Source organism: Cebus imitator, unplaced genomic scaffold (genome assembly GCF_001604975.1).
Source record: "Cebus imitator isolate Cc_AM_T3 unplaced genomic scaffold, Cebus_imitator-1.0 Scaffold729, whole genome shotgun sequence".
Lineage (NCBI taxonomy): Eukaryota > Metazoa > Chordata > Mammalia > Primates > Cebidae > Cebus > Cebus imitator.
The window spans coordinates 392,619-417,339 of NW_016108044.1; the positions used below are offsets into that span (position 1 = coordinate 392,619).

At 55.5% G+C, this 24,721-nt stretch overlaps 2 protein-coding genes across 8 annotated transcripts; one reads left to right on the top strand and one right to left on the bottom strand.

Moving 5' to 3' along the window:
- Positions 1–9,424: 9,424 nt before the first annotated feature.
- Positions 9,425–15,204, top strand: DOC2A (double C2 domain alpha). 4 transcript variants are annotated; one of them, XM_037735126.1, is made up of 12 exons: positions 9,425–9,466; positions 10,033–10,084; positions 10,712–10,989; positions 11,387–11,466; positions 11,660–11,734; positions 11,832–11,941; positions 13,638–13,764; positions 13,892–13,951; positions 14,034–14,197; positions 14,305–14,386; positions 14,480–14,576; positions 14,658–15,203. In XM_037735126.1, the coding sequence occupies exons 3-12, from the start codon at positions 10,725–10,727 to the stop codon at positions 14,801–14,803; spliced, it is 1,206 nt and encodes a 401-aa protein (XP_037591054.1). In that variant the 5' UTR covers positions 9,425–9,466; positions 10,033–10,084; positions 10,712–10,724; the 3' UTR covers positions 14,804–15,203. The 4 variants fall into 4 exon arrangements, with proteins under 4 accessions (XP_037591054.1, XP_017374677.2, XP_037591055.1 ...); XM_037735127.1 differs by lacking the exon at positions 9,425–9,466 and adding an exon at positions 9,497–9,631; XM_017519188.2 differs by lacking the exon at positions 9,425–9,466 and having other exon boundaries at positions 9,473–10,084; positions 14,658–15,204.
- Positions 15,205–15,207: 3 nt separating this feature from the next.
- Positions 15,208–24,654, bottom strand: INO80E (INO80 complex subunit E). Of its 4 annotated transcripts, none has more exons than XM_017519192.2 (8): positions 24,385–24,654; positions 24,167–24,237; positions 23,920–23,972; positions 20,236–20,314; positions 20,033–20,144; positions 19,530–19,646; positions 16,329–16,418; positions 15,209–15,770 (listed from the first exon to the last, which is right to left on the bottom strand). In XM_017519192.2, the coding sequence occupies exons 1-7, from the start codon at positions 24,463–24,465 to the stop codon at positions 16,350–16,352; spliced, it is 582 nt and encodes a 193-aa protein (XP_017374681.1). In that variant the 5' UTR covers positions 24,466–24,654; the 3' UTR covers positions 15,209–15,770; positions 16,329–16,349. The 4 variants fall into 4 exon arrangements, with proteins under 4 accessions (XP_017374679.1, XP_017374680.1, XP_017374681.1 ...); XM_017519193.2 differs by having other exon boundaries at positions 15,556–15,623; XM_017519190.2 differs by lacking the exon at positions 16,329–16,418 and having other exon boundaries at positions 15,208–15,770.
- Positions 24,655–24,721: the final 67 nt, after the last annotated feature.

Sequence of the window (24,721 nt, forward strand, 5' to 3'; positions counted from 1 at the left end):
GGCTCACTGCAACCTCCACCTCCTGGGTTCAAGCGATTTTCCTGCCTCAGCCTCCTGAATAGTGGGATTACTGGCGCTCACCACCGTCTGGCTAATTTTTGTATTTTTAGTACAGACGGGGTTTCGTCATGTTGGTGAGGTTAGTCTCTGACTCCTGAACTCAGATGATCCGCCCGCCTCGGCCTCCCAAACTGTTGGGATTACAGGCGTGAGCCACTGAGCCCATTCCAGAGGCAGGTACTCTTGTCTCCCTTATACACGGGAGGGAATCACGGCACAGTGGGGAAAAGCAGTGTGGGCAATGCACACTTCCTGGGGGCGCTGTTCCTTCCTGAGGCTCCTCCTTGCGTTGTGTCTCCAGATCCAGGGGCACAGGGATCTCCGCCATCCTCCCCTAAACCTGCCTCAGTGCTCAGCCGGGAACGACCCTGGGGTTAGGAACCGAGAGGAGTAGCAGGCATCTCCCACTAGATGGCAGCAGCGTCCGCGCCTGAGTCCCGGCTCCCACCCGCGGGAAGGCGCAGCGGGGCTGACTCACGGGCCTCCTCCCGCCTCTTCCACAGGTTGCATCTGCGGCTGCACGAAAACGGATGGCTGGGAATGGCCGTAGGGGGGTTTGTCAGAGGAAGTCCCCCGGCCCTCACCGAGGCATATCTCTTGGCCATCCACGCGGCTTTGGCAGACTCCGCTCCCTGCACCTCCGTTTCCCCTTCTGTGGCCGGCGGCTCCCCCGTGGCCACCCCATCTCCCGTCTCTGTCACTCCCCACCAGCCATTTCCACTCCTGAGGCCCCATCTCAGGTTAGGACAGTTCCCTTCTGATTGGCAGGTGGGCCTGTCTGTGACGGGCATGGTACACCCCACCCAAGCCCAAGGACACTCCGGGGTCTCCTAAGTTTCACGACGGCGTTGCGAAGATGCGTGCTCAGCGGACTCTGCAGACCCAGTGCCACGACTTCCCCCAAAGCCAGGCGTGTGTCTGTGCGCGTGTGACGTCCTCCGCAGCAACCGTGTGCAGAGAACGGGTGGGCTAGGACTCGGGGTACTTGCCATGAACCGCTTCCAGTTCCTAAACAAGTAAAAAGCCCAGGGAGATTAAACAAAAGGGGGTGCGGGGAAGAGGAGGGAAACTAATCTATGGGACTGGCTCAAATGGCTGCTTCCCCTGTGCTGTGCTGGTGACTTGCTTTTTCCTTTGTTTGTTTGAGACAGGGTATTCCTCTGTCACCCAAGGCTGGAGTGCAACCTCGACGTCCTGGGCTCAAGCGACCCTCTAACCTAAGCGTCCTGAGTAGCTGGAAGCACAGGCACGCACCACACCTGTCTATTTTTGTTTTGTTTTGTTTGAAATGGAGTCTCGATTTGTCACCCAGGCTGGAGTGCAGTGGTGCAATCTTGGCTCACTGCAACCTCTACCTCCTGGGTTCCATCGATTCTCCTGCCTCAGCCTCCCGAGTAGCTGAGATTACAGGCGCCCACCACCATGCCCAGCTAATTTTTGTATTTTTAGTAGAGACGGGGTTTCACCATGTTGGCCAGGCTGGTCTTGAACTCCTGACCTCAAGTGATCTGCTTGCCTCGGCCTCCCAAAGTGTTTACAAAGGGATTACAGGTGTGAGTCACCAAACCCAGCCTACCTTTTTTTTTCTTTGTAGAGATGGAGACTTGCTATGTTGACCAGGCTAGTCTCAAACTCCTGGGCATAAGTGATCCTCCCACCCTGGCCTCCCAAAGTGCTGGGATTACAAGTGTGAACCACCATGTGGGTCACTTCTAAGAAAGAGAAAGGGATTTATCCAAAGCCACAGGGCATATGAGAGATGGCAGAAAACTCAGTAACCTGGTTTTTGGGCCAGGCGTGGTGCTCATGCCTGTAATCCCAGCACTTTTGAAGGCCTAGATGGGTGGATCACTTGACGCCAGGTGTTTGAGACCAACCTGGCCAACACGACAAAATCCCATTTCCACTAAAAATCCAAAAAAAAGTTGAGTGTGGTGGCTCACACCTATAATCCCAGCACCCTGGGAGGCTGAGGCAAGTGGATCACCTGAAGTCAGGAGTTCCAGACCAGCCTGACCAATATGGTGAAACCCCGTCTCTACTAGAAATACAAAAATTAGCTGGGCGCGATGGCATGCATCCGTAGTCCCAGCTACTAGAGAGGCTGAGACAGTGGAACTTCTTGAATCCAGGAGGCAGAGGTTGCAGTGAGCCTAAATCACGCCACTGCACTCCAGCCTGGGCAACAGAGTAAACTGTCTCCAGAAAAAAAAAAAAAAAAGGCTGGGCGAGGTGGCTCTCACGCCTGTAATCCCAGCACGCTGGGAGGCTGAGGTGGGTGGATCACCTGAGGTCAGGAGTTTGAGACCAGCCTGGCCAACATGGTGAAACCCCATCTCTACTAAAAAAAAAAAAAAAAAAAGCTGGATGTGGTGATGCGTGCCTGTAGTCCCAGCTACTCAGGAGGCTGAGGCAGGAGAATTGCTTGAACCCAGGAGGCAGAGGTTGCAGTGAGCCAAGATCACACCACTGCACTCCAGCCTGGGCGACATGGCAAGACTGTGTCTCAGTAAATAAATAACCTGGTTCCTGATGCTGGCCAGGGCTCGTGCCCCAGGCCCATGTGCAACTGCTCCTTGGGTTAGCTCAGAGAAGGGACACAGAGCCTATCGCCTTTGGGGTTGACTTTTTGTTTCCGCAAATGCCTCAAAACTTACGGCTACTATCTTTCCCAGAAAAGGCTCTTTTGACCCAAACAATGCATTATCCATTGACTCATTTATCCAACCATGAAATAAACATGCTGAGCTCCCGCTATGCACTGGCTGGACTCCATTTATGGCTCAGAAATCATCAGGGCACCGTCCCTGCCTTCAGGAATGACAAGAGAAGGAACTCACAGATGTGCATCATTCTAGTGTAGACAGGCAACTCTGGGTCATCTTATGCCTGTGTCTCCACTCCGTCACCTTTAATGGACTCTTCTACCTCTTCTTCTTCTTTTTTTTTTTTTTTTTTTGTTGTTGTTTTTTGATTTGGAGTCTCACTCTGTCACCCAGGCTGGAATGTAGTGCCATGATCTATGCTCACAGCCACCTCTGCCTCCTGGGTTCAAGTGATTCTCCCACTTCAGCCTCCTGAGTAGCTGGGATTATACAGGCACCTGCCACCATGCCCAGCTAATTTTTGTATTTTTAGTAGAGACAGGGTTTTGCTATGTTGGCCAAGCTGGTCTCAAACTCCTGACCTCAGATGATCTGCCTGCCTCTGCCTCCCAAAGTGCTGGGATTTCAGCTGTAAGCCAGCCAGTTCTTCAACATCTTCTAATCTGGCTTTATCCCCACCACTCCACTGAAGCTACTTTGATCAAGTCCATGAATGAGCTCATAATCTGCCAAATCGAATGGTTCCCTCTCTTTCCATTCCGTCTGCCTCCCAGCAGCGGCACCTGTCCCTGACTCAGAGTCCCGGAGACGCACTCAACAATTCTCGGGACTCCTTCTCCAGCAGCTCAGACTGGGGCCTTGTCGTGCGATCTATATTCGCTGCCTAGGTGATCTCATCCATACTCGTGGCTTTAAATATCATCTATATGCCAGTGACTCACAAATGTATATTTCCAGCCCAGACCTCTCCTCGGAGCTCCAGACTCCTGTATCCAGCTCCCTACTTGATGTCTGTTTGTGATGGCCAAAAACATCTCCAAGGCGATGGATCACAAATGGAGTCCTTGGTTCTGCTACTCCAGGCCTGCTCTTCTCCTATCTCTTCATCTCAGCAGATGGCCCCATCCTTCCTCTAGATGGTCTGCCCAACACAGAAACCTAAGAATCATCCCGGATCCTTATCTCTCACCTAATTAACCCCAAATTGAGACCTGTTAGGCCAGGTTCAGGGGCTCATGCCTGTAATCCCAGCACTTTGGGAAGCCGAGGTGGGAGGATCACTGGAGGCCAGGAGTTCGAGGCTGAAGTGAGCCATGATCATGCTGCTACACTCCAGCCTGGGTGACACAGAATCCCTTCTGTAAAAGATAAGAATAAAAATACCTGTTGGTTCAATTTTCTTTCTTCTTTCTTTTTAATTTTTTTCTTTTTTTTTTTCGAGACAGTCTCACTCTGTCACCCAGGCTACAGAGCAGTGGTGAAGCCTTGGCTCACTGCAACCTCCACCTCCTGGGTTCAAGTGATTCTTGTGCCTCAGCCTCCTGAGTAGCTGGGATTACAGGTGCGTGCCACCAAGCCCACCTAAATTTTTTTTGTATTTTAGTAGAGATGGGGTTTCGCCATGTTGGTCTCGAACTCCTGGCTTCAAGCAATTCGCTTGCCTTGGCCTCCCAAAGTGCTGGGATTACAGGCGTGAGCCACTGCACCCAGCAATAGATAATTTTTCAACCCTTTCCCTCCCTCTCCTTTTTTGGAGTCCCCAGTGTCTATTATGCTCATCTTTATTTACATAGGTAACCAGTGTTCAGCTCTCACTTACAAATGAGAACATTGTGGCATTTGATTTTCTGTTTCTGCCTTAATTTGTTTAGGATAATGGCCTCCAGCTGCATCTATGTTGCTGCAAGGGATATAATTTTATTCTTTTTTATGGCTGCATAATATTCCACGACATATATGTACCACAATTTCTTTATCCAGTCCACTGTTGGTGAGCACCTAGGTTGATTCCGTGTCTTTGCTATTGTGAATAGTGTTGTAATAAACACACAAGTGTGGGTGTATTTTTTGTAGAATGATTTCTTTCTTTCCTTTCTCTCTCTCTCTTTTTTTTTTTTTTTTTTTTTTTTTTTTTCTCTCTTCTCTTTTCTTTTTTTTTTTTTTTTTTTTTTGAGACATGGCTTTGCCTTGCCATGTTGACCAGGCTGATACAACGATTTCTTTTCTGAATGTGCCATACTCTGGACTGCCTCCCAGCCTTGGCATACATCTCTGCCTGGAATACTCTTGCCCCCACGCTTGACCTGGCTAACTCCACCTTATCTTTCAGGTCTCAGCTGAGACAACACCTGCTCTGGGAAGTGAGGTGTTAATCTTCGTTCCCTCCTGCCTCGTAGGATCTTGAGTTCCGATGGCTTTCTGGCCGTCCCCTGTCCCCATGTCAGTTACTCTGAATGGGGATTGTCTGTGTATTTGTTTATCTTCCCTATGAGGCTGTGAAGTCACAGCTCATCGACCTTGGTCCTGGTTATATTCCTACAATTTTTTTTTTTTTTTTTACTTTTTGAGACAGAGTCTCACTCTGTTGCCAGGCTAGAGTGCAGTGGCGTGATCTCGGCTCACTGCAACCTCCGCCTCCCAGGTTCAAGCGATTCCCCTGCCCCGGCGTCCCTAGTAGTTGGAACTACAGGCACATGCCACCAAGCCTGGCTTTCTTATATTTTAGAAGAGACAGGGTTTCACCGTGTTGGCCAGGCTGGTCTCCATCTCCTGACCTCGTGATCCACCCGCCTTGGCTTCCTAAAGTGCTGGGATTACAGGCACAAGCCACCACACCCGGCCTATCCCTACAATCTATAGTCGATAGTCAATATTTACTGAATAACTGGGTGACTGGTGCAAAAGCATCCCGCCTCTAGACAAACCAGGGCTAGCGCTGTCTGTCATTTTCCTCTGCAACTGACTTGAGCTCCAGCCTCACTATCACCTGCCTTCAACAAGTCTTTCTGGAGGCAAGCAGGGCTGGGTTTGAGCAAGTACCATGAGAAGAGAGCACAGGAGATAGGACTCGGCCAGGTCCTTGACCAGATTGTCCCCCTCCTCCCACTGCAGGCCCCCTGTACCCAGGCCATGAACAACCTTGCTAAACTCACCGGCTCCCTTCGTCCTGCCTCCTTTCTTATCCTGGAAAGCCACAAAGGAAACCTAATGCTTGCCTTTACTTTAGAAATATTGGCCTGGTGTGGTGGCTCATGCCTGTAATTCCAGCACTTTGGGAGGTCAAGGCGGGCAGATCACTTGAGGTCAGGAGTTCGAGACCAGCCTGGCCAATGTGGTGAAACCCCATTTCTGCTAAAAATACAAAAATTAGCCAGGCGTGGTGGTGCACACCTGTAATCCCAGCTACTTGGGAGGCTGAGGCTTGAACCTGGGAGGTGGAGGTTGCAGTGAGCCAAGATTGTGCCACTGCACTCCAGCCTGGGCAACAGAGCAAGACTCTGTCTCAAAAAAAAAAAAACTGTATTATTTTGCTGGGTACAGTGGCCCATACCTGTAATCCCAGCACTTTGGGAGGCCAAGGTAGGAGGATGGAGTTTGAAACCAGCCTGGGCACCATAACAAGACCTATCTCTATAAAATAAATAAATAAACAGAAACAGATTAGCCAGGAATGGTGGTGCATACCTAAAGTCCCAGCTACTTGGGAGGCTGAAGCGAGAGGATCACCTGAGCCCATGAGTTCAAGGCTGTAGCGAGCTATGATCTTGCCACTGCACTCAGGCTGGGCAACAGAGTGAGACCATTGTCTCAAGGGAAAAAAAAAAAACGAAGAAAAGACAAAAATATTTTAATGTATTCTTTGGAACAAGTAACCTATGTACGTGGCATGAAATTCAAAAGCTACACAGGGATGAACTTGAAAAGTAACTCCTCTTCCTGACTTGTCTCCCCACAGCTCACCATAGTTATAGTTTCTTTTGTGTATTTATCCTTATTTATATATTTTTAAATGTTTTCACTCTCTCAGCTTGTCAAGAGACACAGTTACCATTTTCTTGTGCAGCTTCTAGAAACAATGTATGAACAACTAAACAAACATGGTTAATCTCTTTCCCTCTCAAACAGCAGTATTCCAAGCACGATTCTCTGTGCACCCACTTACCCACCCCTCCCACCCCAGATGGAGTCTTGCTCTGTTGCCCAGGCTGGAGTGTAGTGGCACAATCTCGGCTCACTGTAACTTCTGCGTCCTGGGTTCAAGCAATTCTCCCGCCTCAGCCTCCTGAGTAGCTGGGATTACAGGTGTGTGCCACCATGCCCAGCTAATTTTTGTAATTTTAGTAGAGACAGGATTTCAGCATGTTGACCAGGCTGGTTTTGAACTCCTGACCTTGTGATCCACCCACCTCAGCCTACCAAAGTGCTGGGATTACAGGCGTGGGCCACCATATCTGGCTTGCACTTTGCTTTTCTAAGTTAAAATGAAACTGTGAAGATGATTCTAGGGCCAGGCATGGTGGCTCACACCAGTAATCCCAGCACTTTGGGAGGACGAGGTGGGAGGATTGCTTCAGTTCAGGAGTTTGAGACCAGCCTGCCTGGGTGGTAATATACACGTGAGACCTCGCATATTGAAAAAAAAAAATAGATGATTCTAAACAAGAGCAAAACAGCCTCCTTTTTTGTGGTTGCATACTATTTCACTGTATGGAATTACATCGTGACTGATTTAATTGGTCCCTGATTCTGCGAATCTTCGTGGTTTTCAATCTTTTGGAACATGCTGCATTTAAGAATCTTGAACTTCTATTATTTGGCTCATGGATCGGCAAATCTTTAAGATAAAATCCTAAAAGTGGAATTTCTGGGTCTAAGGATGTATATATATATTTATTTTTTTGAGACAGGGTCTCACTCTGTTACCCAGGCTGAAGTTCGGTGGAACAATTATATAGCTCACGGCAGCCTTGATCTCCTGGGCCCAAGAGACCCTCCCATCTCAGCTTCCTGAGTAGCTGGGACCACAGGCACACACCACTACGCCTGGCTTTTTTTTTTTTTTTTTTTTTTCGTAGAGACAGGGCCTTGCTATGTTGTCCAGGCTAGTCTTGAACTTCTGAGCTCAAGAAATCAGCCCACCTCTGTCTCTCAAAGAGCTGGGGTTACAGGTGTGAGCCACCACACCCGGCCCAGACACTTTGATTTTGCCCATTTTATGGGTAATAAGTGATATCTCAGTGTTTTTGTTTTGGTTTGGTTTGGTTTTTTTGAGACGGAGTTTTGCTCTTGTTGCCCAGGCTGGAGTGCCGTCGCTCCATCTTGGCTCACTGCAACCTCCCCCTCCTGGATTCAAGCAAATCTCTTGCCTCAGCCTCCTGAAGCATGCGCCACCACACCTGACTAATTTTTTGTATTTTTAGTAGAGACAAGGTTTCGCTATGTTGACCAGGCTGAGCACAAACTCCTGACCTCAAGTGATCCACACGCCTCCGCCTCCCAATGTGCTGGGATTACAGGCATGAGCCACTGCACACGGCCCCTCTCTCTTGACTTCACATTTCTCTTACTTTTTTTTTGTTTTTTTTAAAGAGACTGCTTCTCATTATGTTGCCCAGGCTGGCTTCACTCAAGCAATCCTCTTGCCGCAGCCTCTAGAGTAGCTGGAATTACACGCGCCACGCTCGGTTCCATTTCTCTTATTAAAAAAAAAAAAAATTGCGGCAAAGTACCCATAACGAAATGTACCATCTTGACCATTTTTAAGGGTAAGGCTAGGTGTGTTAGGTATGCTCGCTTTGTTGTGCAACCAGATTTCTGTTTTAAATAACAGCGCTTAGAGATGCCGACTTCGTGCCAGGCCCAGTTTGGGACACTAGGGACTCCCAGATGAATCAGCCACTCCAGTGAAACTCCCAGCTGGTGGGGGAGTCACTGGTGAAACGGTGCGGGCAGAGCGAAGTCCTGACGGCGCTGGAGCTGAGAGGCAGAGCAGGATGCCCCAGGAAGGATCCTAGAAAGAGGGGACCCAGGGTGACTCCCTGAGGAAACACGGCTCCCAGGTAGAGTGCACGTGAGCCAAGATCCTAGGCCTGAGCTGTCTAGCTGTGTCCCAGGAACTGCAGGAAACGGTTGGGTGAGTCAGTGGTGGGCAGTGGGGGTGATGAGCCCTTTCGTGTTTTCGGGATGGTAAGTTTGGGGCACAGGAGAGTGAAGATCGCAGGCCATGGGTGGACTGACAGCCGATGGCAGGCGCAGGGCAGGGCACAGGGTGGGGTCGGCCTGGGGGTGGCAGGGTTTGGGTGAGAAATGGCAGCCCATGGGGAATTGCCACGGCAGGGCTCTAGGGCCTTCAGAGCCAAGCCCCAACACCCCTCCCCATCTGCGGTGCAAAACTGGAGAGGGCAGAGGACAGGGTGAGGGAGGTTGGTTCCCAAAGGAGATGTCATCCCCGTTAAGGGGACACAGGACCCTGGAAGTTGGGTTGGGCCGCAAGGAGAGAGGCCTGAACGGCCAAAGGGAGGGGGCGTGGGGAAGCGGCAGCCTCAGACCTCTGCCTCCTCCCTCAGACCGTGAGGCTCCCCAGCCCGGCTCGGGGACCTCGACCTCCCTGACCTGGATTAGACCTGCTGCCCCTCTCCGCCCCTGGGTCCCTACGGACCTGGAGAGGGGAGGGCGGAGGCCCTAGCTCCCTGCAGGGGAGGGGAGTGAAGACGCGCGGGGGTGGGGGGGGGGAAGATGAGCCGGCGTCGCCATGGCAACAAGGCCGGTGGTCCGGCTCTGGGGACCCGGGAGGGAGGGAGGTAGGGAAGGAGTGAAGGAGGCGCCGTAGCCGCGCGCGCGGGCGGGAGCGGGGGCCCGGGTCTCCCAGGAGGAGTTGGGGAACACCCGGCAATTCTGCCGGCCGCTTCCCGGTGGCGCAGGGATCCCGCGTGTTTGCGAGTGCGTGTGCGTGCGAAGTTCTCCGGGTGAGTGTGCCAGCGCGCGCCTGGAGGGTGTGCAAGCTTGTGAGCGTGCACACGTGGGCACAGGCGTGTGCGCGCGGGGGTGCCCGGCTGGATGTGTACACTTGAGTGTGTGCCGGCCCGCGTGCCCCTGCGTGAGTGTGCGCGCGCGAGCACACGTGTCTGTGTGTGCCCTCGCGTGCGCTACGAGCGGGCCCTGGGTGGGAGCCCGAGATCCCGCCCCCTCCCCAGCCCCGGCGCCCCTCCCTGCCCCCAGCCGGCGGCGCCGGCTGCATCCTCGCCTCCACCTCGCTCACCCCCTCCTCCCCTGACTTTCTCGGCTCTCCTTCCCTGTCGGCTCACACCGCCGGACTCCGCGCTCTCCTCGCCCGCCGCCTTGGGGATCGCCGGCCGCCGCCGCTCCACCTGCGCCCGCCGTTCCCCCAGTGCCTGGGCACCTGTTGGAGGCAGAGACAGGTGCAGGGGGCTGGGCAGGCCGGGGGCGTGAAGGTGCGGGGGAGCGTGCCAGCCTGTGTGCGCTACCGGGGAGCCTGAGGTGGCATCTGAGGCTGGGGTCTCCACCGTGGGCTGCGGTGAGCGCGCAGGGGAACCAGGCAGGCAGACAGGTCCTGAGGCTGAATGAAGGGACAGTGGGGAGTGGGAGCTTAGAAGGGTGGGTGATACCCTGACCAGACCAGCGCCTGCTGCAGAGGACAGAGCCTCCGAGAAACAGAGGCGGGGCCCTGCAGGGCCCCTTGAGGGACCGGCAGGCATAGGAGCAGATGGGAGCCCGGGAGGAGAGGAAGGAGCTGGCAAGATGGTACAGGGACAACCTAGAGGTGGCTGGGTGAGGACGGGGTGGTGCAGCCTCAATCTCTGAGGGGAGTGGGTAGGCATCCCAGCCCCCGTGGAGCCGGCCTGGGGTCTGCAGGGCCCAGGCCTCCCGCCTGCCACCAGCTGGCACAGGCCACCCTCTCCCTCGACCTAGGAAGGGAGGCCAGTGAGGGCCCTGCAGACCCAGGAGGCTGTTGCCTGGCTCTCAGCCAGGACCGTTAGGTATGAGGAGTTGGCCCTGGGCTCACTGGCTCACACGGCCTCCCCCAGCCAGGGGTGCTGCATGAGGGGCCGCAGGGGCGACCGCATGACCATCAACATCCAGGAGCACATGGCCATCAACGTGTGCCCCGGGCCCATCCGGCCCATCCGCCAGATCTCTGACTACTTCCCCCGCCGGGGACCAGGACCTGAAGGGGGCGGCGGGGGCGGTGGGGAGGCCCCCGCCCATCTGGCCCCCCTGGCTCTGGCCCCCCCTGCAGCCCTCCTTGGGGCCACCACGCCTGAGGATGGTGCAGAGGTGGACAGCTATGACTCGGATGATGGCAGTGAGTCTGGGGGCTTGGAGGCCCCACATGCCGGTGGGCGTCTCCAGGCTTGCTATGGGGGGTGGGGGGATGAGCCATGCTGAGTGTGCATGTAGGGGAGGAGGGCACTGGGGGGGGGGTGGCAGGGATGGCCAACACAGCTGCAGTCGGCGTGGAGATTACAGCTTCAGCAAGGCTCAATATTCAATATTTCTGCTGAGACACTCCACCACCCACACAGCCCCAGTTGCGGCTGAGCCAGGGACCCAGACACACACACGCACGGGCCCACTCAGCCTCTTGCACACACACTCACAGGTGGGCAGAGAGGGAGACACACGCAGCCAGTGCCCGCCTGCCGGCCTCTCGCACACACCTGTCTCCAAACAGACCCATGCTGCCTTTCCTCTCTCTCCAGCCGCCCTGGGCACGCTGGAGTTTGACCTTCTCTATGACCAGGCCTCTTGCACTCTGCACTGTAGCATCCTCAGGGCCAAGGTGGGCACTCCCTGCCTCCCCAGCCCACGCGCGGTCCCCAGAGGGGTGGGTTTCCATCCCTCCCTTCCCAGGCCTGCTCCTTCCTCTCACCCCTGAACCCTCCTTCTGGGCCCCTCCAGGGTCCAGCTCTACAAGAGGGAGGGAGAGAGGTGCCGGGAGCCTCCAGCCCTCTCTCCCCTCCCCTCCGCTCCAGGGCCTCAAGCCCATGGATTTCAATGGCCTTGCAGACCCCTATGTCAAGCTGCACCTGCTGCCTGGAGCCTGTAAGGTAATAGCTTCTTCTCCCTCCCAGCCCGCTGCCCATGCCTTCAGCTGCCCTGTGGCTGGAGGACAGGTATTTAGAACGTTTTATCCCCACACCCCAGGCCAATAAGCTAAAAACAAAGACTCAGAGGAACACGCTGAATCCTGTGTGGAATGAGGACCTGACATACAGTGGGATCACGGATGACGACATCACACACAAGGTTCTCAGGTGAGGGCCCCCTTCCCTGCCACCCAGGATCCAGGTCCAGCAGCAGCTCGGGGACAGCTGTCATTGTAACCACTGGTTGATCTATATCCCATTAAGCCCCTATCTCTCTGATGCTCAAGAACCATCAGTGGCTCCCTATCCCCTTTGGCAGCAGGCCAAAATATTTCCCTGCCATTCCTGCCCCCCAAATATCTCCTGCAGGCAGGGCATAGTGGCCCACACCTGTAATCCCAGCACTTTGGGAGGCCGAGGTGGGCCGATCACTTGAGGTCAGGAGTTGAGACTACCCTGGCCAACATGGTGAAACCCCGCCTCTACTAAAAACACAAAAGTTAGCTGGGCATGGTGGCATGTATCTGTAATCCCAGCTACTCGGGAGGCTGAGGCAGGAGGACTGCTTGAACCCAGGAAGTGGAGGTTGCAGTAACCAGAGATCATACCACTGCACTTCAGCCTGGGTGACAGAGCGAGACTCTCAAAAACAAAACAAAACAAAAACAAGTATTTCCTACCTCTCAAACAGAGGACTCCCTTCCAACTGACCAGTTTCACAACTCCTGCTTTTCCTGTTCTGTTTATTTGGAAAGCTCCTCCTGGCTAGCCTAAATTCCACTCATCTGGGGCTCAGTCCAAGCTCTGCCCACTCCTGAAAGTGTACCTGGGTCGCTGAGACCCCTTCTCAGAACCCTGCAGCTTTGGTCTGCCCCTTCTGTGCCCTGAGTTCCCTTAAAATCTCTAAGGAGTGAAGTCTTCAGGGACAGGGAAGTTACTCCATCACCCCAGGAGATGGAGATGTGGGGAGAGTATTCCCTCAAGTCAGGCAGTGGGCAGCAAAACCCAGGCTCCAGAGAGACCTCTGCCTTTGTGCTTAGATCTGCAGCCGGGACCCTTCCCTGATGGTCAGGGCTGTGTGGCGGAGAGGCCACCTTGGTGTCGGGTATGTGGGTGGAATGGAAGGGAGGCCAGAGGCCGGAACCAGAATGAACCTCAAAATGACTGAGCACTCCCCAGTGCCCAGCCTGGACTAAACATTTTCACCTTTCTTTCCCTTGATTTTCTCCATTTTACAGATGGGAATTGAGGCATAGGGAGATTAAGTGACTTGCCCCAGGTCACACAGGTGGCTCAGAAGTGGCAGGGCTGGGATGTGCCAGCCCTCCATGCCACAGATGGCCAATGTGGCAGTGGGTCACAGCAGAGGCAGAGCAAGCGCTGTGGGAGGATGGGTGGCCGGAGAACAGTCATTTCTTAGTCGCTGGGCTCATGAATCCCTGCGGGGCTGGCTCTGTGCTGTATGCAGGGAAAGGACGGGCGTCCTGAGGAGGCATGGGATCCTTGTCTGGCTGCCCAAGGCTCCAAGGTCCTTCTAGCTCTCATGGCCTGTGTCTGTGGCCACATCTACCTTGGTGTTTGGCTTCTGCCCCCAGGCCCTGAATGGAGGCAGTGAGCGGTGCTCCAAGATTTCTGAGGGCTTCCCGAAGAGGCTGAGCAGCTCCTGAGGGACCAGGGACAGCTGGATGGCTGCTGAGGGAGGGACAGAGGACCGGGCAAATCTGCTTGTCCTTCTCAAGTGCCAGCCTGTCTTCCAGATGAGACGGAGTGTTTAGGGCAGAGCTGTGCTGGTCGGAGGCCCTTCCTCCAGGCTGGAACGGGGCTCAGGTACCCCTGGGGTACTGACACTGCCGTTCCCCCCCAGGATTGCCGTGTGTGATGAGGACAAGCTGAGCCACAATGAATTTATTGGGGAGATCCGAGTGCCACTCCGCCGCCTCAAGCCTTCGCAGAAGAAGCATTTTAACATCTGCCTCGAGCGCCAGGTCCCGGTCTGTGTGGGGGGTGGGCTGCAGGGGTGCCAGAGGAGGGGGCCCTGCAGGGGTGCCAGAGGAGGGGGCCCTGCAGGAGTGCCGGAGGGGAGGCCAGGGTTCCAGAACCTTCTCTTTGCCTCCTCAGCTGGCGTCCCCCTCTTCCATGTCGGCAGCGCTGAGGGGCATCTCCTGTTACCTGAAGGAGGTGAGGCACCTCACAGGGACAGGGATGCATGTGGGTGGGAGGCGGTGCGGGCCCAGGCTGACCCTGCGCCTGTGCCCTGCAGCTGGAGCAGGCAGAGCAGGGGCCAGGGCTGCTGGAGGAGCGTGGCCGCATCCTGCTGAGTCTCAGCTATAGCTCGCAGCGCCAGGGACTGCTGGTAGGCATCTTGCGCTGTGCCCACCTGGCTGCCATGGACGTCAACGGTTACTCGGATCCCTACGTCAAGACGTGAGCCCTTGCGCTGAGCCTCTCCTCCCCTGGGAGCCTGCCCCTGCCCAAATTGGGCATGGCCTGTCCCTGACCCCTTGGTTCCTCTCCCTCCAACACACTCCCAGGTACCTGAGGCCTGACGTGGACAAGAAATCCAAGCATAAGACGTGTGTGAAGAAGAAGACTCTCAACCCAGAATTTAACGAGGTACCCGGGTGGGACTGGACGCAGAGGCAGGCCAGGGAGGAGCTGGGGGGCTGAGGAGTCAGCTCACGAATGGGCGGCCGGCCTTGTCCCCAGGAGTTTTTCTACGAGATAGAGCTCTCCACTCTGGCCACCAAGACCCTGGAAGTCACAGTCTGGGACTATGACATTGGCAAATCCAATGACTTCATCGGTGAGGGATGAGCTCGCTGTGGGTGCCGGGAGAGGGTGAGTGCCAGGGAGGTGGCCCTGACTCCACCATTTGCTCTCCCAGGTGGCGTGTCCCTCGGGCCAGGTGCCCGAGGCGAGGCCCGTAAGCACTGGAGCGACTGCCTGCAGCAGCCGGATGCAGCCCTGGAGCGCTGGCACACCCTGACCAGCGAGCTGCCCCCTGCGGCCGGTGCTCTGTCCTTAGCCTGAGTGGACAGCAGTGCCCTGCACAGGCCCATCGGGCCGGGCCCAGTACCCAACCTTCGCACGAGTGTGTTGCACGTTTACACGGGGTGGGCAGCCCCCACTCTGCACTACCTGTCTTATTTTTGTGAGTCTCAGTGACCCAGGTCTGTCTGCTCGTGAGGGGCTGTGGAGTTCTATATTCACATATGCAAACCTCCTGCCTGACTCGCTAGTCCCTGCAAATATGCAAACACCCCATCCTCTGCATACCTGGGCAGTGCTCAGAGCCCGGCCCCAGGCCCTTGAGCTCCTCACTCCGGCCTCTCCACGCTGCCCCGTCCCTCTCCCCCGACAGGGAGGAGGTCGGATTAGGGGAGGTTCAGAGGAGGAGAATGTCTCAAAAAAGAAAGAAGACAAAAAAAAACCAACCCAGAGCCACTCCTTTAATACAGAAACTTCATTAAAAAACCTAGCCCCGTACAGCTGCCCTTTTAAAGGGGTGGCGATCGCAGGGTCTCTGCCTCTCCAGCAGGTGGCAGATGCTCCCAGCCACTCGTTTAACTGTCCCCTGGATGGGGCCAGGGTTTGAAGGCAGGGCCCCTGCCACCCTCCTGGGGGACACCCGTGCATGTTTACGCCTTTTCTGGTTGTGTCAGTAGCCGGAGCATGGCAGCTGGGTATCAATAAACACCTCCGGGAAACTGGGCTCGTGTGTGCTGCACTGGGAGGCGCCGGGTGGGGCTGCGGTGGGCGTGGTGCAAGGTTGTAGTCACTCCGGGATGTCGATCACCAGGTCATCATCCCCATCTAGGGCATCGTCCCCGCTACCTGCGTCGCTGAACATCTGCCGAGGGACTGTGCTCAGGATCGTGGGGGGGGGCATCTTGGGGGGCGGGAGGGGGGTCAGGGCTGTCCCGACCCCGGCCCCAGAACCCCGGCCAGGGAAGGTCAGCGGCCCTCCCACAGGGCAGTCAGGGGGTCCCACCGCCATCTGCAGCAGGGGGAAGAAACACAGGGGGGCTAGTCAGGGAGGCACTGGGGCCTCAGGGGACCAGGCCCTGCCCCCCAGGGCAGCTCTGGGGAGAGGGAAGGGGCCCTGGGCACAGCCGGGCCAGCCAATGTTGCACTCAGGGTCTGCCCACCCTCAGCCCCTCATGAGATTCAAAGCAGCAAGTGCCTGGGGGTGGTGATGGACGTGAGATGAGGGGATGGGGGTGTCTCACAGGAAACCGGGAGGGAAAGGCCCGGCCCTGCCCTCTCTAGGGAGGCGCCTGGGCTGCCCTGAGGCGGGTTAAGCCAGAGGCGGAGTTGGCCTGGAGTGCCTGCCTGCCTGCTGCTGGGTCCCAAAGGTGCCACCTGGTGCCACCTGCCGTCACCGGCTTCCTCTCCCTCCTCCTCCTCTTCTGCGGGACTCACTGGTTCAGTGGAGGGTATCACAGGCTGCCTGAGCCTGGAGCCCTGGCAGCTTCTCTGCCCGTCATGTCTTGGATGGGCCCCTCCTCGGGATCCCCGCAGCCATGGCCTAGGCCCAGCCCTCCTCTCGGCTCACCTGGGCTGCGGTCCCAGCCTCCTAACTGGACTCCCTGCCTGCAGCCTCTCCCAGATCCAGCTCCTCCGCACTGCAGCCAGAGCACGAGCTCTAAAACACAGACCTGAGCGCGTCACCGCGCCACTCGGGGCATCGGGACAGAGTGCCGCCTGCCAGATGACAGGTGGCCCCTCCACCTGGGCATCCTGCTCTATTTGTCAGAAGTCCTTTGTCCTCTGAGGCTGGGATGTGACCTGCCCAACTCTCCATCCCCCCACTGCCAGGTCCTCACAGACCCTCCCCAGAGAGCTCTATGGGTCTCCTCTGCAGTCCCCATGCTTTGTCTGTGGGCACAAACTGGGCACCTGCTGTGTGCCAGGTGGTTTCTGTTAATGCCTTCCTAGCTTCAGGATGCTGGGGAGCGGGAAGAGGTCAGCTGCCAGCAGAGGAGGCTGAGCCTGGCATGGTCACGGAGGTGCTGAAGCACAGTCCTGCTGAGTCCTGAGGGGCAATGTCCAGTCTGGCCCTGGGCTAGGTGCTGGGTGAGCTGGCAGGAAATGCCATGCGTGGTCTCCAGTGGCCCTTCTGAGTGTCACATTTGGCCCTGTGGCCTCTTCTTTGCTTCCTAAGGAGTCCCCACCCTCACCTCTGCTCCTGGGGTGGCATGAGAGCCAGGGTGGGTTAGGCCTCAGGATACAGGAGGCTGGCAGGATGGACAACAGATGGGGGCCCAGCTCTGAACAGCACCCCCTTGCCCTGTCCCAGGCCGCCTGTGTGTACATAAGTACACACAGGAGCAGGCGTGCGTGCTCGACTGGAAAGCCTGCTGCACGAGGACCGTCCCCTCCTCTGCCTACCACCTCTCCTTCCCCGCTGTGCGCAGCACATCCCACCCTGGCCTGGACTTCCTCAGTGGCGTCCTCAGCCTGACTGGCAGCAGCTCACAATTCTCTGTGGCTTACTAAGGGCCAGGCATGGGGCCAGCGCTTTTCATCCCTTCACTCACTTTCTCTGCACAACACTAGTGAATGGAGAAGAAAACTATGGCTCCAGGCATGAAATGACACGCCGAGGTCCCACGGTGAGTACTGGAAGAGCTGGGACTCAAACCCGGCCAAGTCCGACTTAAGCCTGACAGAACCAACCTGCTTCTGTCTTCACAGCTGTCCTTCCTCTGCTTTAACTCCCTTCCTTCTATCTCCTCACACCAAGTCCCCCAGATCCTTCAGGGACCCCCACTCCCCGGAGAGTCACAGGCAAACTCCCATTTCAGATGGGCGTCTAGGCCTTCCATGACCCCGCCCCACCCGGTTCATCTTGCTAAGGTCGTGTCTCTTACCACTCCTGCTCTGGCCCAGGCTGCACTGTTACTGTGCCCGTCTCCCTTCCCACCATGGCCTCAGCCGGGAATATCCAAATCCACTCACCCGGGGCTCACACTTTCTCCTCGATGAGGCCTTTCCTGGCTTCTCCCTGCCTCCCTGCACAGCCATGGACCTGAGCTGCCCTCCCAAACCTTCTCTCCAGAACATCCAGAACTTTGCTCTAGGAAGAGACTCCACTTTAGGACTCAACGCCCAGCCAGAAAGCCTCAAAGTGCCCCCCTATGCCATGCCAACCCCACCCTGCCTGCCACCCCCCTGCTAAGAACCAGGGCCAGTACTGTCACCTCTGCTTCTCAGGCTCAAGAGGTAAAGTCTCACAGGGCCAAGGTCACACAGAGAAAAGGGTAGAGTTGGGATCGAGCTCCAGATCCCGCACTCCAGACCACCGCAAATGCGGCCTCATTCTGCTTCTGGCTCCAGAACCTGAGAGCTGCCCAGCTGGTCCCCACTCAGCTCGGCCCCTCAGCCCATCCTCATCTCTCCTAAGGCTTGCATCTACTGCCAGCCTGGCGGCTTCCAAATGCGCAGCCCCTCACGGGCCACTGTCTAGCTGCTTTCCAGATGGTAACTGATGCGTCTTCGGCCAGACTCAGCTTCCCTCCAAGCCTGTGCTCCCACAGCACTCCCATCTTGAGGGAGGGCGACTCCACTCATACTCAGGCTACAGCCCTGCAGGCATCCTGGCCTCTCCCCCGCACAGCCCACACCAAGTCCTCCAGGAACTCCCGAGGCTCATTCTCTGAAATGGGTCTGCAGTCCCCTCTGGACCTTCTGCCTGGTTTACCGAGGGGGCCTCCTCACTCCCATCCCGACTCACCCCACCGCTCACCCAGTCTGTTCTATGACCACTGGTATCCGAAATTTAATTAAGATGCAATGAGATCAGACTCCCCTCCATGCCTGCAACCTGTGCCCTGCCGGGGAACTGCCCTCTCCAAGGCTTCATTCACAGTGAAGCCTGCTCAGTGGCACCTCAGGAGCTCCCGCCTCTGACCTGCTCCAGGGCCCATGTCCCTGCTGACTTTCCTCCCTGACACAGACTCCTTCCAGATCCTGCAACAAGCCCAGCTCGCACCCTCCCAGGGTCTCTGCCCGACAGAAACATGGCCCAGGAGCGACACAGCGTGGTCATTTCCTGTGTCTCTGATCAAAGAACATCCCAGACTGCTGGGCCCAAAGTGTCAGCTTTGTCCCCGGGGGTCCCCACGCTTTGTACTTCACTCCGTTCTTCTCCACACGTACCTATTTTTCTAGTATGTTTTCTGCCTATCTTGCTAGAATGTGAGCTCCATTAGGGCAGGGACTGGTCGGCTTTGTTCACTGCCACTATCTGCCACAGCCGGGACAGTGTGTGGCCCATGGGAGGCACTCCAGGGGCGCTTGTTGGTCACATCAAGTGGGACCACTCACCCTACAGGTGCCAAGTCTAGGAGGCGTAGAGGGTAGCAGAGACCTGCTCAAAGCCACGTGGTTTCTAACGGGCAGTCTTGACTTGACTCTAGAGCCCATAATCCTGCCCCCTGGGGCTGCCGGGCATCACAGAACATGCCCACCTGGGGAAACGAGCCTGGCCCCGCTACGCTGCAGCCGTGAAAGGGCAGATCCCTGGCACTGACACGCGGGGTCCCCCAAGGCTGGTTCTGCCCTGATCTGTCTCCACACGGGCCTGTGAGCCGGGACTCCTCTGGTCCACCTCTCAGTGCAGAGCGATGGCTGGATCCCCTGCAGCCCCAAATCAACCGTTCAGGGTTCTCTGACAGGCCCCCGCCTTGAGCCTCCCTCAGGTGGCTGTCCTCCTGCCGTCCTGCCCCTCCCTAGCGCCCCCACGTCAGGGTACCTTGAGTTTCCGGGGAAGGCGGGGCCGTTTCTCCCGCTTGGGCCTCAGGGGGCTGGGCTCAGGCAGCTGCAGGGCCAGGTAGTCAGAAGGGAATGAGGGGTAGCGGGGGGAGGCCAGCTGTGGGCAGGAGTAGGGATGGAGATGGGAGGCGGAGTGGACAGGGTGAGGGTTGGGGGAAGAAATGCAAACAAAAGGAGGATGGAAAAACAAAAGAGATGGTGATGAGTGCGGCTCCCGGGGCTCCCGAGCACAGAAGTGGGGGCAGCAGCAGGACGCTGTCCTGGACTCTGCTCTCCTCAGTCACGCCTGGCCCCGTTCCTACACCAGAGAGAAGGGGGCAGCCCCCACTCACACCCTCCATGGGACACTTGCTGGCCACACCCAGACAGATGTCCCCAGAGTTGGGCTGGCCTTGCCCCGAGGCCCAGCCCTTCTGCCCAAATGACGCCACCTTACTCCCAGGCATTTTGGTTCGACACTTCCCACCCCTGACCCCAACTCACCGAGCTCAGGTATGGGGAGGGGACCCCGGAGGCCTGAAGGGGAAACCCTGTTGAAGGAGGCAGGGAGAGGCTGGAGGGAGAGGGGGCCCCCCCCAGCGGAGGGCTTCTCTTCCTGGAGAAAGGACAGGAGGGGTCAGAGGTGGCTAGGAGCCCAGGCAGTCCACCTGACCCTCCCCAGCGAGAGGAATGCATCTTTTTCTCACCTCTTAGGGGCTGGAGTGTCAGATAACTTGGGTGTCCCCTCTGTCTCGCTGTTATCTGATGATGCAGTGGCATCTGAGTCTGTTACAGGAACAGCTAGTCAGTAAGGGTGGGGGAATCCCAGTCCATCCCAGAAGGGTATAACCTCTTCTACACTACAGGAGGACACCAGAGGACCAAGCATGGAGATCACGCCTGGAATCCCAGCACTGTGAGAGGCCAAGGTGGGCAGACTGCTTGAGGCCAGGAGTTCAAGAGGAACCTGGACAACCTAGCGAGACCTCATCTCTACTAAAAACAAAAACAATTATACAAGCATGGTGGTGTGTGCCTCTAGTCCCAGCTACTCAGTAGGCTGAGGCAGGAGAATTGCTTGGAGATCGAGGCTGCAGTGAGCCATGACCATAACACTGTATACCGGCTTGGGAGACAGAGCAAGACCCTGTCTCAAAAAAACCAAACAAACCAAAAACCCAACAGAAGGGCCCCTGGGGGAATCTGACTCACCAGCTGATGGGCACGTCCACGCACACACACACCCATGCCGTCCCAGGGAGGTCCACAGCCTCTCCAGCCTCCCCAGCCTCCCTCCTGCTCTCATTCCTCCACGACACACCTGCCATGCATGGCCAGGGTGCCAGCCTCCTTCCCACTTACCACCTCTCCTTGTCATCAGACCATCCAAGGAGGATGGAAAGGGCAGTACCTTCACTTGTCACATGAGGTCACCAAGGCTCAGAAGGTAAGGCATGACACTGCAACTCCAACCCAGGTCTGTGACTCCCTGGCTATTTGATGCCACTCATTCCTTGCCTCTGAGCAGAGCCGTCTTCAGCTCCTGCCTCAGCTCCACTCTCCATAACCAAGGCCTGTTCACCCACCCCTCATCCTCTCCTTCATCTACTACTCCTCAGGCTAGCTGCCACAGGTCAGGCCACCAGCATGTCAAAAATCACCTGCTGAGTAGTCTCACCTCACTCTGCCACCCACGGTCCAACTCCAACTCCAGAGTAACCAAAAACCGACCTGGTCCACATCCTTCTTGATGATATGCCCCACTAACTGGATGAATTCTTAGTGCTTCTTAATCTGGCTTCAACATATCTTTCTGGTCAACTAACATAACTGTACTGTCGTCACCACAACCTCCACCTCCCGGGTTCAGGTGATTCTCCTGCCTCAGCCTCCCAAGTAGCCGGGTCTACAGGCACTCGCCACCATGCCCAGCTAGTTTTTCTATTTTTAGTAGAGACGGGGTTTCATCATATTGGCCAGGCTGGTCTTGAACTCCTGACCTCATGATCCACCTGCCTCCGCCTCCCAAAGTGCTGGGATTACAGGCGTGAGCCACCGCGCCTGGCCCATAACTGTATTCTTTACAGCACACTGACCTATTTCCTTAAAAAAGAAATGTATTTCCCTAGTTCAGTGCTTCTGCCTAGAGGGGCCATCTTTCATTGAACAAACGACTGCTACGCATAGAAGCTGTTGCCAATGCCTCTGCTCAGATAGACCCTTTAAGGAGCAGATTAAATGCCACCTCCTCTTAGGAGTCTTCTAGAATCCTTCAAGCCCAATTAACTGCAGGCTCTCCCAGAACCCTCTGCTCTCATTTGTCATGGCTACCCCCACACTGTGCTGAAGAGCATCGTTTGTGTCTTCCTGACCAAGCTGTAAACCTCCATGACAGGAGTGGGGCCCACATCGCTGGCTCTTCCTTCTCAGATGCAACCCACTCTGGCCATGAACATGCTGGATTCTCTCCTACAAGGCAGGAGCCCTGAAATCCCCTCAAATAGGACGTTAACTGGAAGCCCTTAGGGAAGGGAGAGGCAGGGGATGAGAGGCTACAGTAAGAGCCAAACCTCCTACTATGATCTACCTGAGTGGGCCCCTGCCTATTTCCCTAACCTCATCTTCAAGTACTCCCAGAGCAAGCAAATGTGTATCATGTGTTCCAACAAAGCACTATGTCCCAAAACTTGGCCGGCTGCTACATGCCGGTCCCTGCCTCAGACCAATGTTCAAAGGCACTGTGGAGAGGTGATTCTACGTGACGTGGCCTATGAGGGTCCCACCCAGGAATAGGCCCACAAAGGCCCAGCTCAGGGATTTTTCAAACTGTGGGTCTCAATCCATTAGTGGAAGTCATGAAATCAATGTATTGGTTTGCAACCACACTAAAAGAAGGGAAAAAAAAGCAGTCTAAAAAGTATCAGGTTTAGGTGAAGTCTTCCTAAGGCAAAAAAAAAAAAGGTATCCAGATGAACTGGTACAGTGATCTTAAAAATGTTTTGGCTGGGTGTGGTGGCTCATACCTGTAATCATTAGCACTGTGGGAGGCTGCGGCAGGTGGATCACAAGGTCAGGAGTTTGAAACCAGCCTGGCCAACATGGTGAAACCCCATCTCTACTGAAAATACAAAAATTAGCTAGGCATGCTGGCAGGCACCTATAATCCCAGCTACTTGGGAGGCTGAGGCAGGAGAATTGTTTGAACCCAGTAGGAAGAGGTTGCAGTGAACCATGATCATGCCACTGCACTCCGGCCTGGGCGACAAGAGCGAGGACTGCATCTCAAAAAAAAAAAAAAAAAAAAAGTTCTGTTAAACTTTGTTTTGTAGCTATGTATATTGATTGACCCCTGGTCATGATGTAAAATATAGTCATATGCAGACAATACTCAAATAAAGGGAGGAAAACAGTGCTGTTTTTCATCCCTCTGCTCTTCAACAAAGCCCAGCTCAGGGTACCTGAATGTGTTATTCCTCCAGGACAGCTCTAGCTTACTTCTTCACAAGGTTGGTTTATTTTTTTTTTGAAACAGTCTTGCCCTGTCTCCCAGGCTGGAGCACAATGGCACAATCAAGACTCACTGCAGCCTCAACCTTTCAGGCAAGGGATCCTCCTGGTTCTGCCTCCCAAGTAGCTGAGACCACATGTGTACACCACTATGTATGGCTATTTTTTTTTTTTTTAATTGACACGGGGGTCTCACTAGGTTACCCAGGCTGGAAGGCTGGTTTCTTAATCTGGTCCCAACTCAAGAAAGGCCTTTCTTGAGTCCTCTATTCAGACAGTGCCTGCTGTCTGCTTGTGTAGTCTGCAAGCTAAGAATGGCTGTTTAACTTTTAAATGGTTGAAAAAAAATTTTTTTTCATGTGAAAATAATAGGAAATTCAAATTTCCGTGGCTATAAAGTTGTATAGAAACACAGCCATACTCATTATTTGAATCTGGGCTATGGCTGCTTTATACTATAACAGCAGAATTCAGTAGGTGCTTCAAAAATTGTATGTTGCAGAAAGCTTATTTACCATCTGGCCCTTTGCAGAAACAGTTCGTTAACCCTTGTTCTGCTATAATCATTACCACACAATTCTGTTATCATTATCTTCTAGTTCTTACCATGACCTAAAATTCTAGTCTATTTCTTCATTTACTTACAACTAGAATATAAATTACAAGAGACCAAGGGCTTTGTCTATTTTTTCCCCCGCCGGTATCCCCTGTGCCAAGCACAGTGCCTGAAACACAATAGGTGCTCAGGAGGTGGAAGGCAGGCAACTAGGCTTCAGATCCACTGGAGGCTCCATCAGCCGCCACTGCCTAAAAGGTGGGGGCCCAGGAAGCTTGCTAAGTGCCAGGAACCATGCCCTCCACCAAATTTTCAAGAACTCGCTCACCTGAAGAGTCTTCGTCCACGTTCTCATACTGCAGAAGTCGGTCTAGGAGGAAACTGAGGGGAAGGCAGAAGAGGGGAGATGGGCAGTGATTTCCCAGCGAAGCAATGTTCTCCTGGGCCCCTGTCCCTCCTAGCTGCCCCAAGGGATCCCTGAAAGAGTCCATGCACTTGTGGCCCTACTCGGGGTTGGGGTCCGAATGTAGATCGCTAGGAACCACATCGCCCCCCGCCCCTGCAACGTGCCTTACCTCTTGTCCCGGGACACCTTGAGTAATTTCCTCTGCGCTTTCCTCAGCTCCTCCTGGAAGCACTCGTGCTCCTGCATCAAGGGCAAGGGGGGCGCTGGGCCAACGGTCATCCGCGAAGGGCCCCGGAACCCCGCGGCCGCTCGCCCCACCCGCTTTACACCTGAGATCTTGTCCACGCCAGGCCTCACCCCCCACAACCTTCCCGTGGCAGCACTCACGTAGATGAGGAACTTGAGCTTCCGCTTCAGATTCCTGTATTTCTTTTTGTAGTCCACTTCGCCGTCCGCCGGCCCGTTCATGACCGGCCCGGGAGCGGCAGCCAGCTTCTGCAGTTCCGCTACCCAAAGCCTGGGCTGCCCCGCCGCTCACGCCTACACTTCCGGAGACTCTGTAAGGCTGTGCGGCCGGAACTACAACTCCCAGCGTACCCCGCGCCCAGGCGGAGTTACGGCAGGAGCGGCCCTCCCGGGGTGGGGGGGAGGGCGTATACTGGGAAAGGAATGCGGAGGCCAGTGGCTGCGCTGGGGATGGCGTAGCAGCGACGCGGTGACGCCA

Bases quoted from the DNA above. Each gene is read 5' to 3' on its own strand.
- DOC2A (XM_017519188.2), top strand. From the start codon at position 9,723: ATGTGTACACTTGAGTGTGTGCCGGCCCGCGTGCCCCTGCGTGAGTGT. The intron at 13,952-14,033 runs GTGAGGCACCTC...TGTGCCCTGCAG, and splicing joins TCTCCTGTTACCTGAAGGAG to CTGGAGCAGGCAGAGCAGGG. The intron at 14,577-14,657 runs GTGAGGGATGAG...TTGCTCTCCCAG, and splicing joins CAAATCCAATGACTTCATCG to GTGGCGTGTCCCTCGGGCCA.
- INO80E (XM_017519190.2), bottom strand. From the start codon at position 24,465: ATGAACGGGCCGGCGGACGGCGAAGTGGACTACAAAAAGAAATACAGG. The intron at 24,238-24,384 runs GTGAGTGCTGCC...CCCTTGATGCAG, and splicing joins AGCTCAAGTTCCTCATCTAC to GAGCACGAGTGCTTCCAGGA. The intron at 23,973-24,166 runs GTAAGGCACGTT...CCTTCCCCTCAG, and splicing joins AAGGTGTCCCGGGACAAGAG to TTTCCTCCTAGACCGACTTC.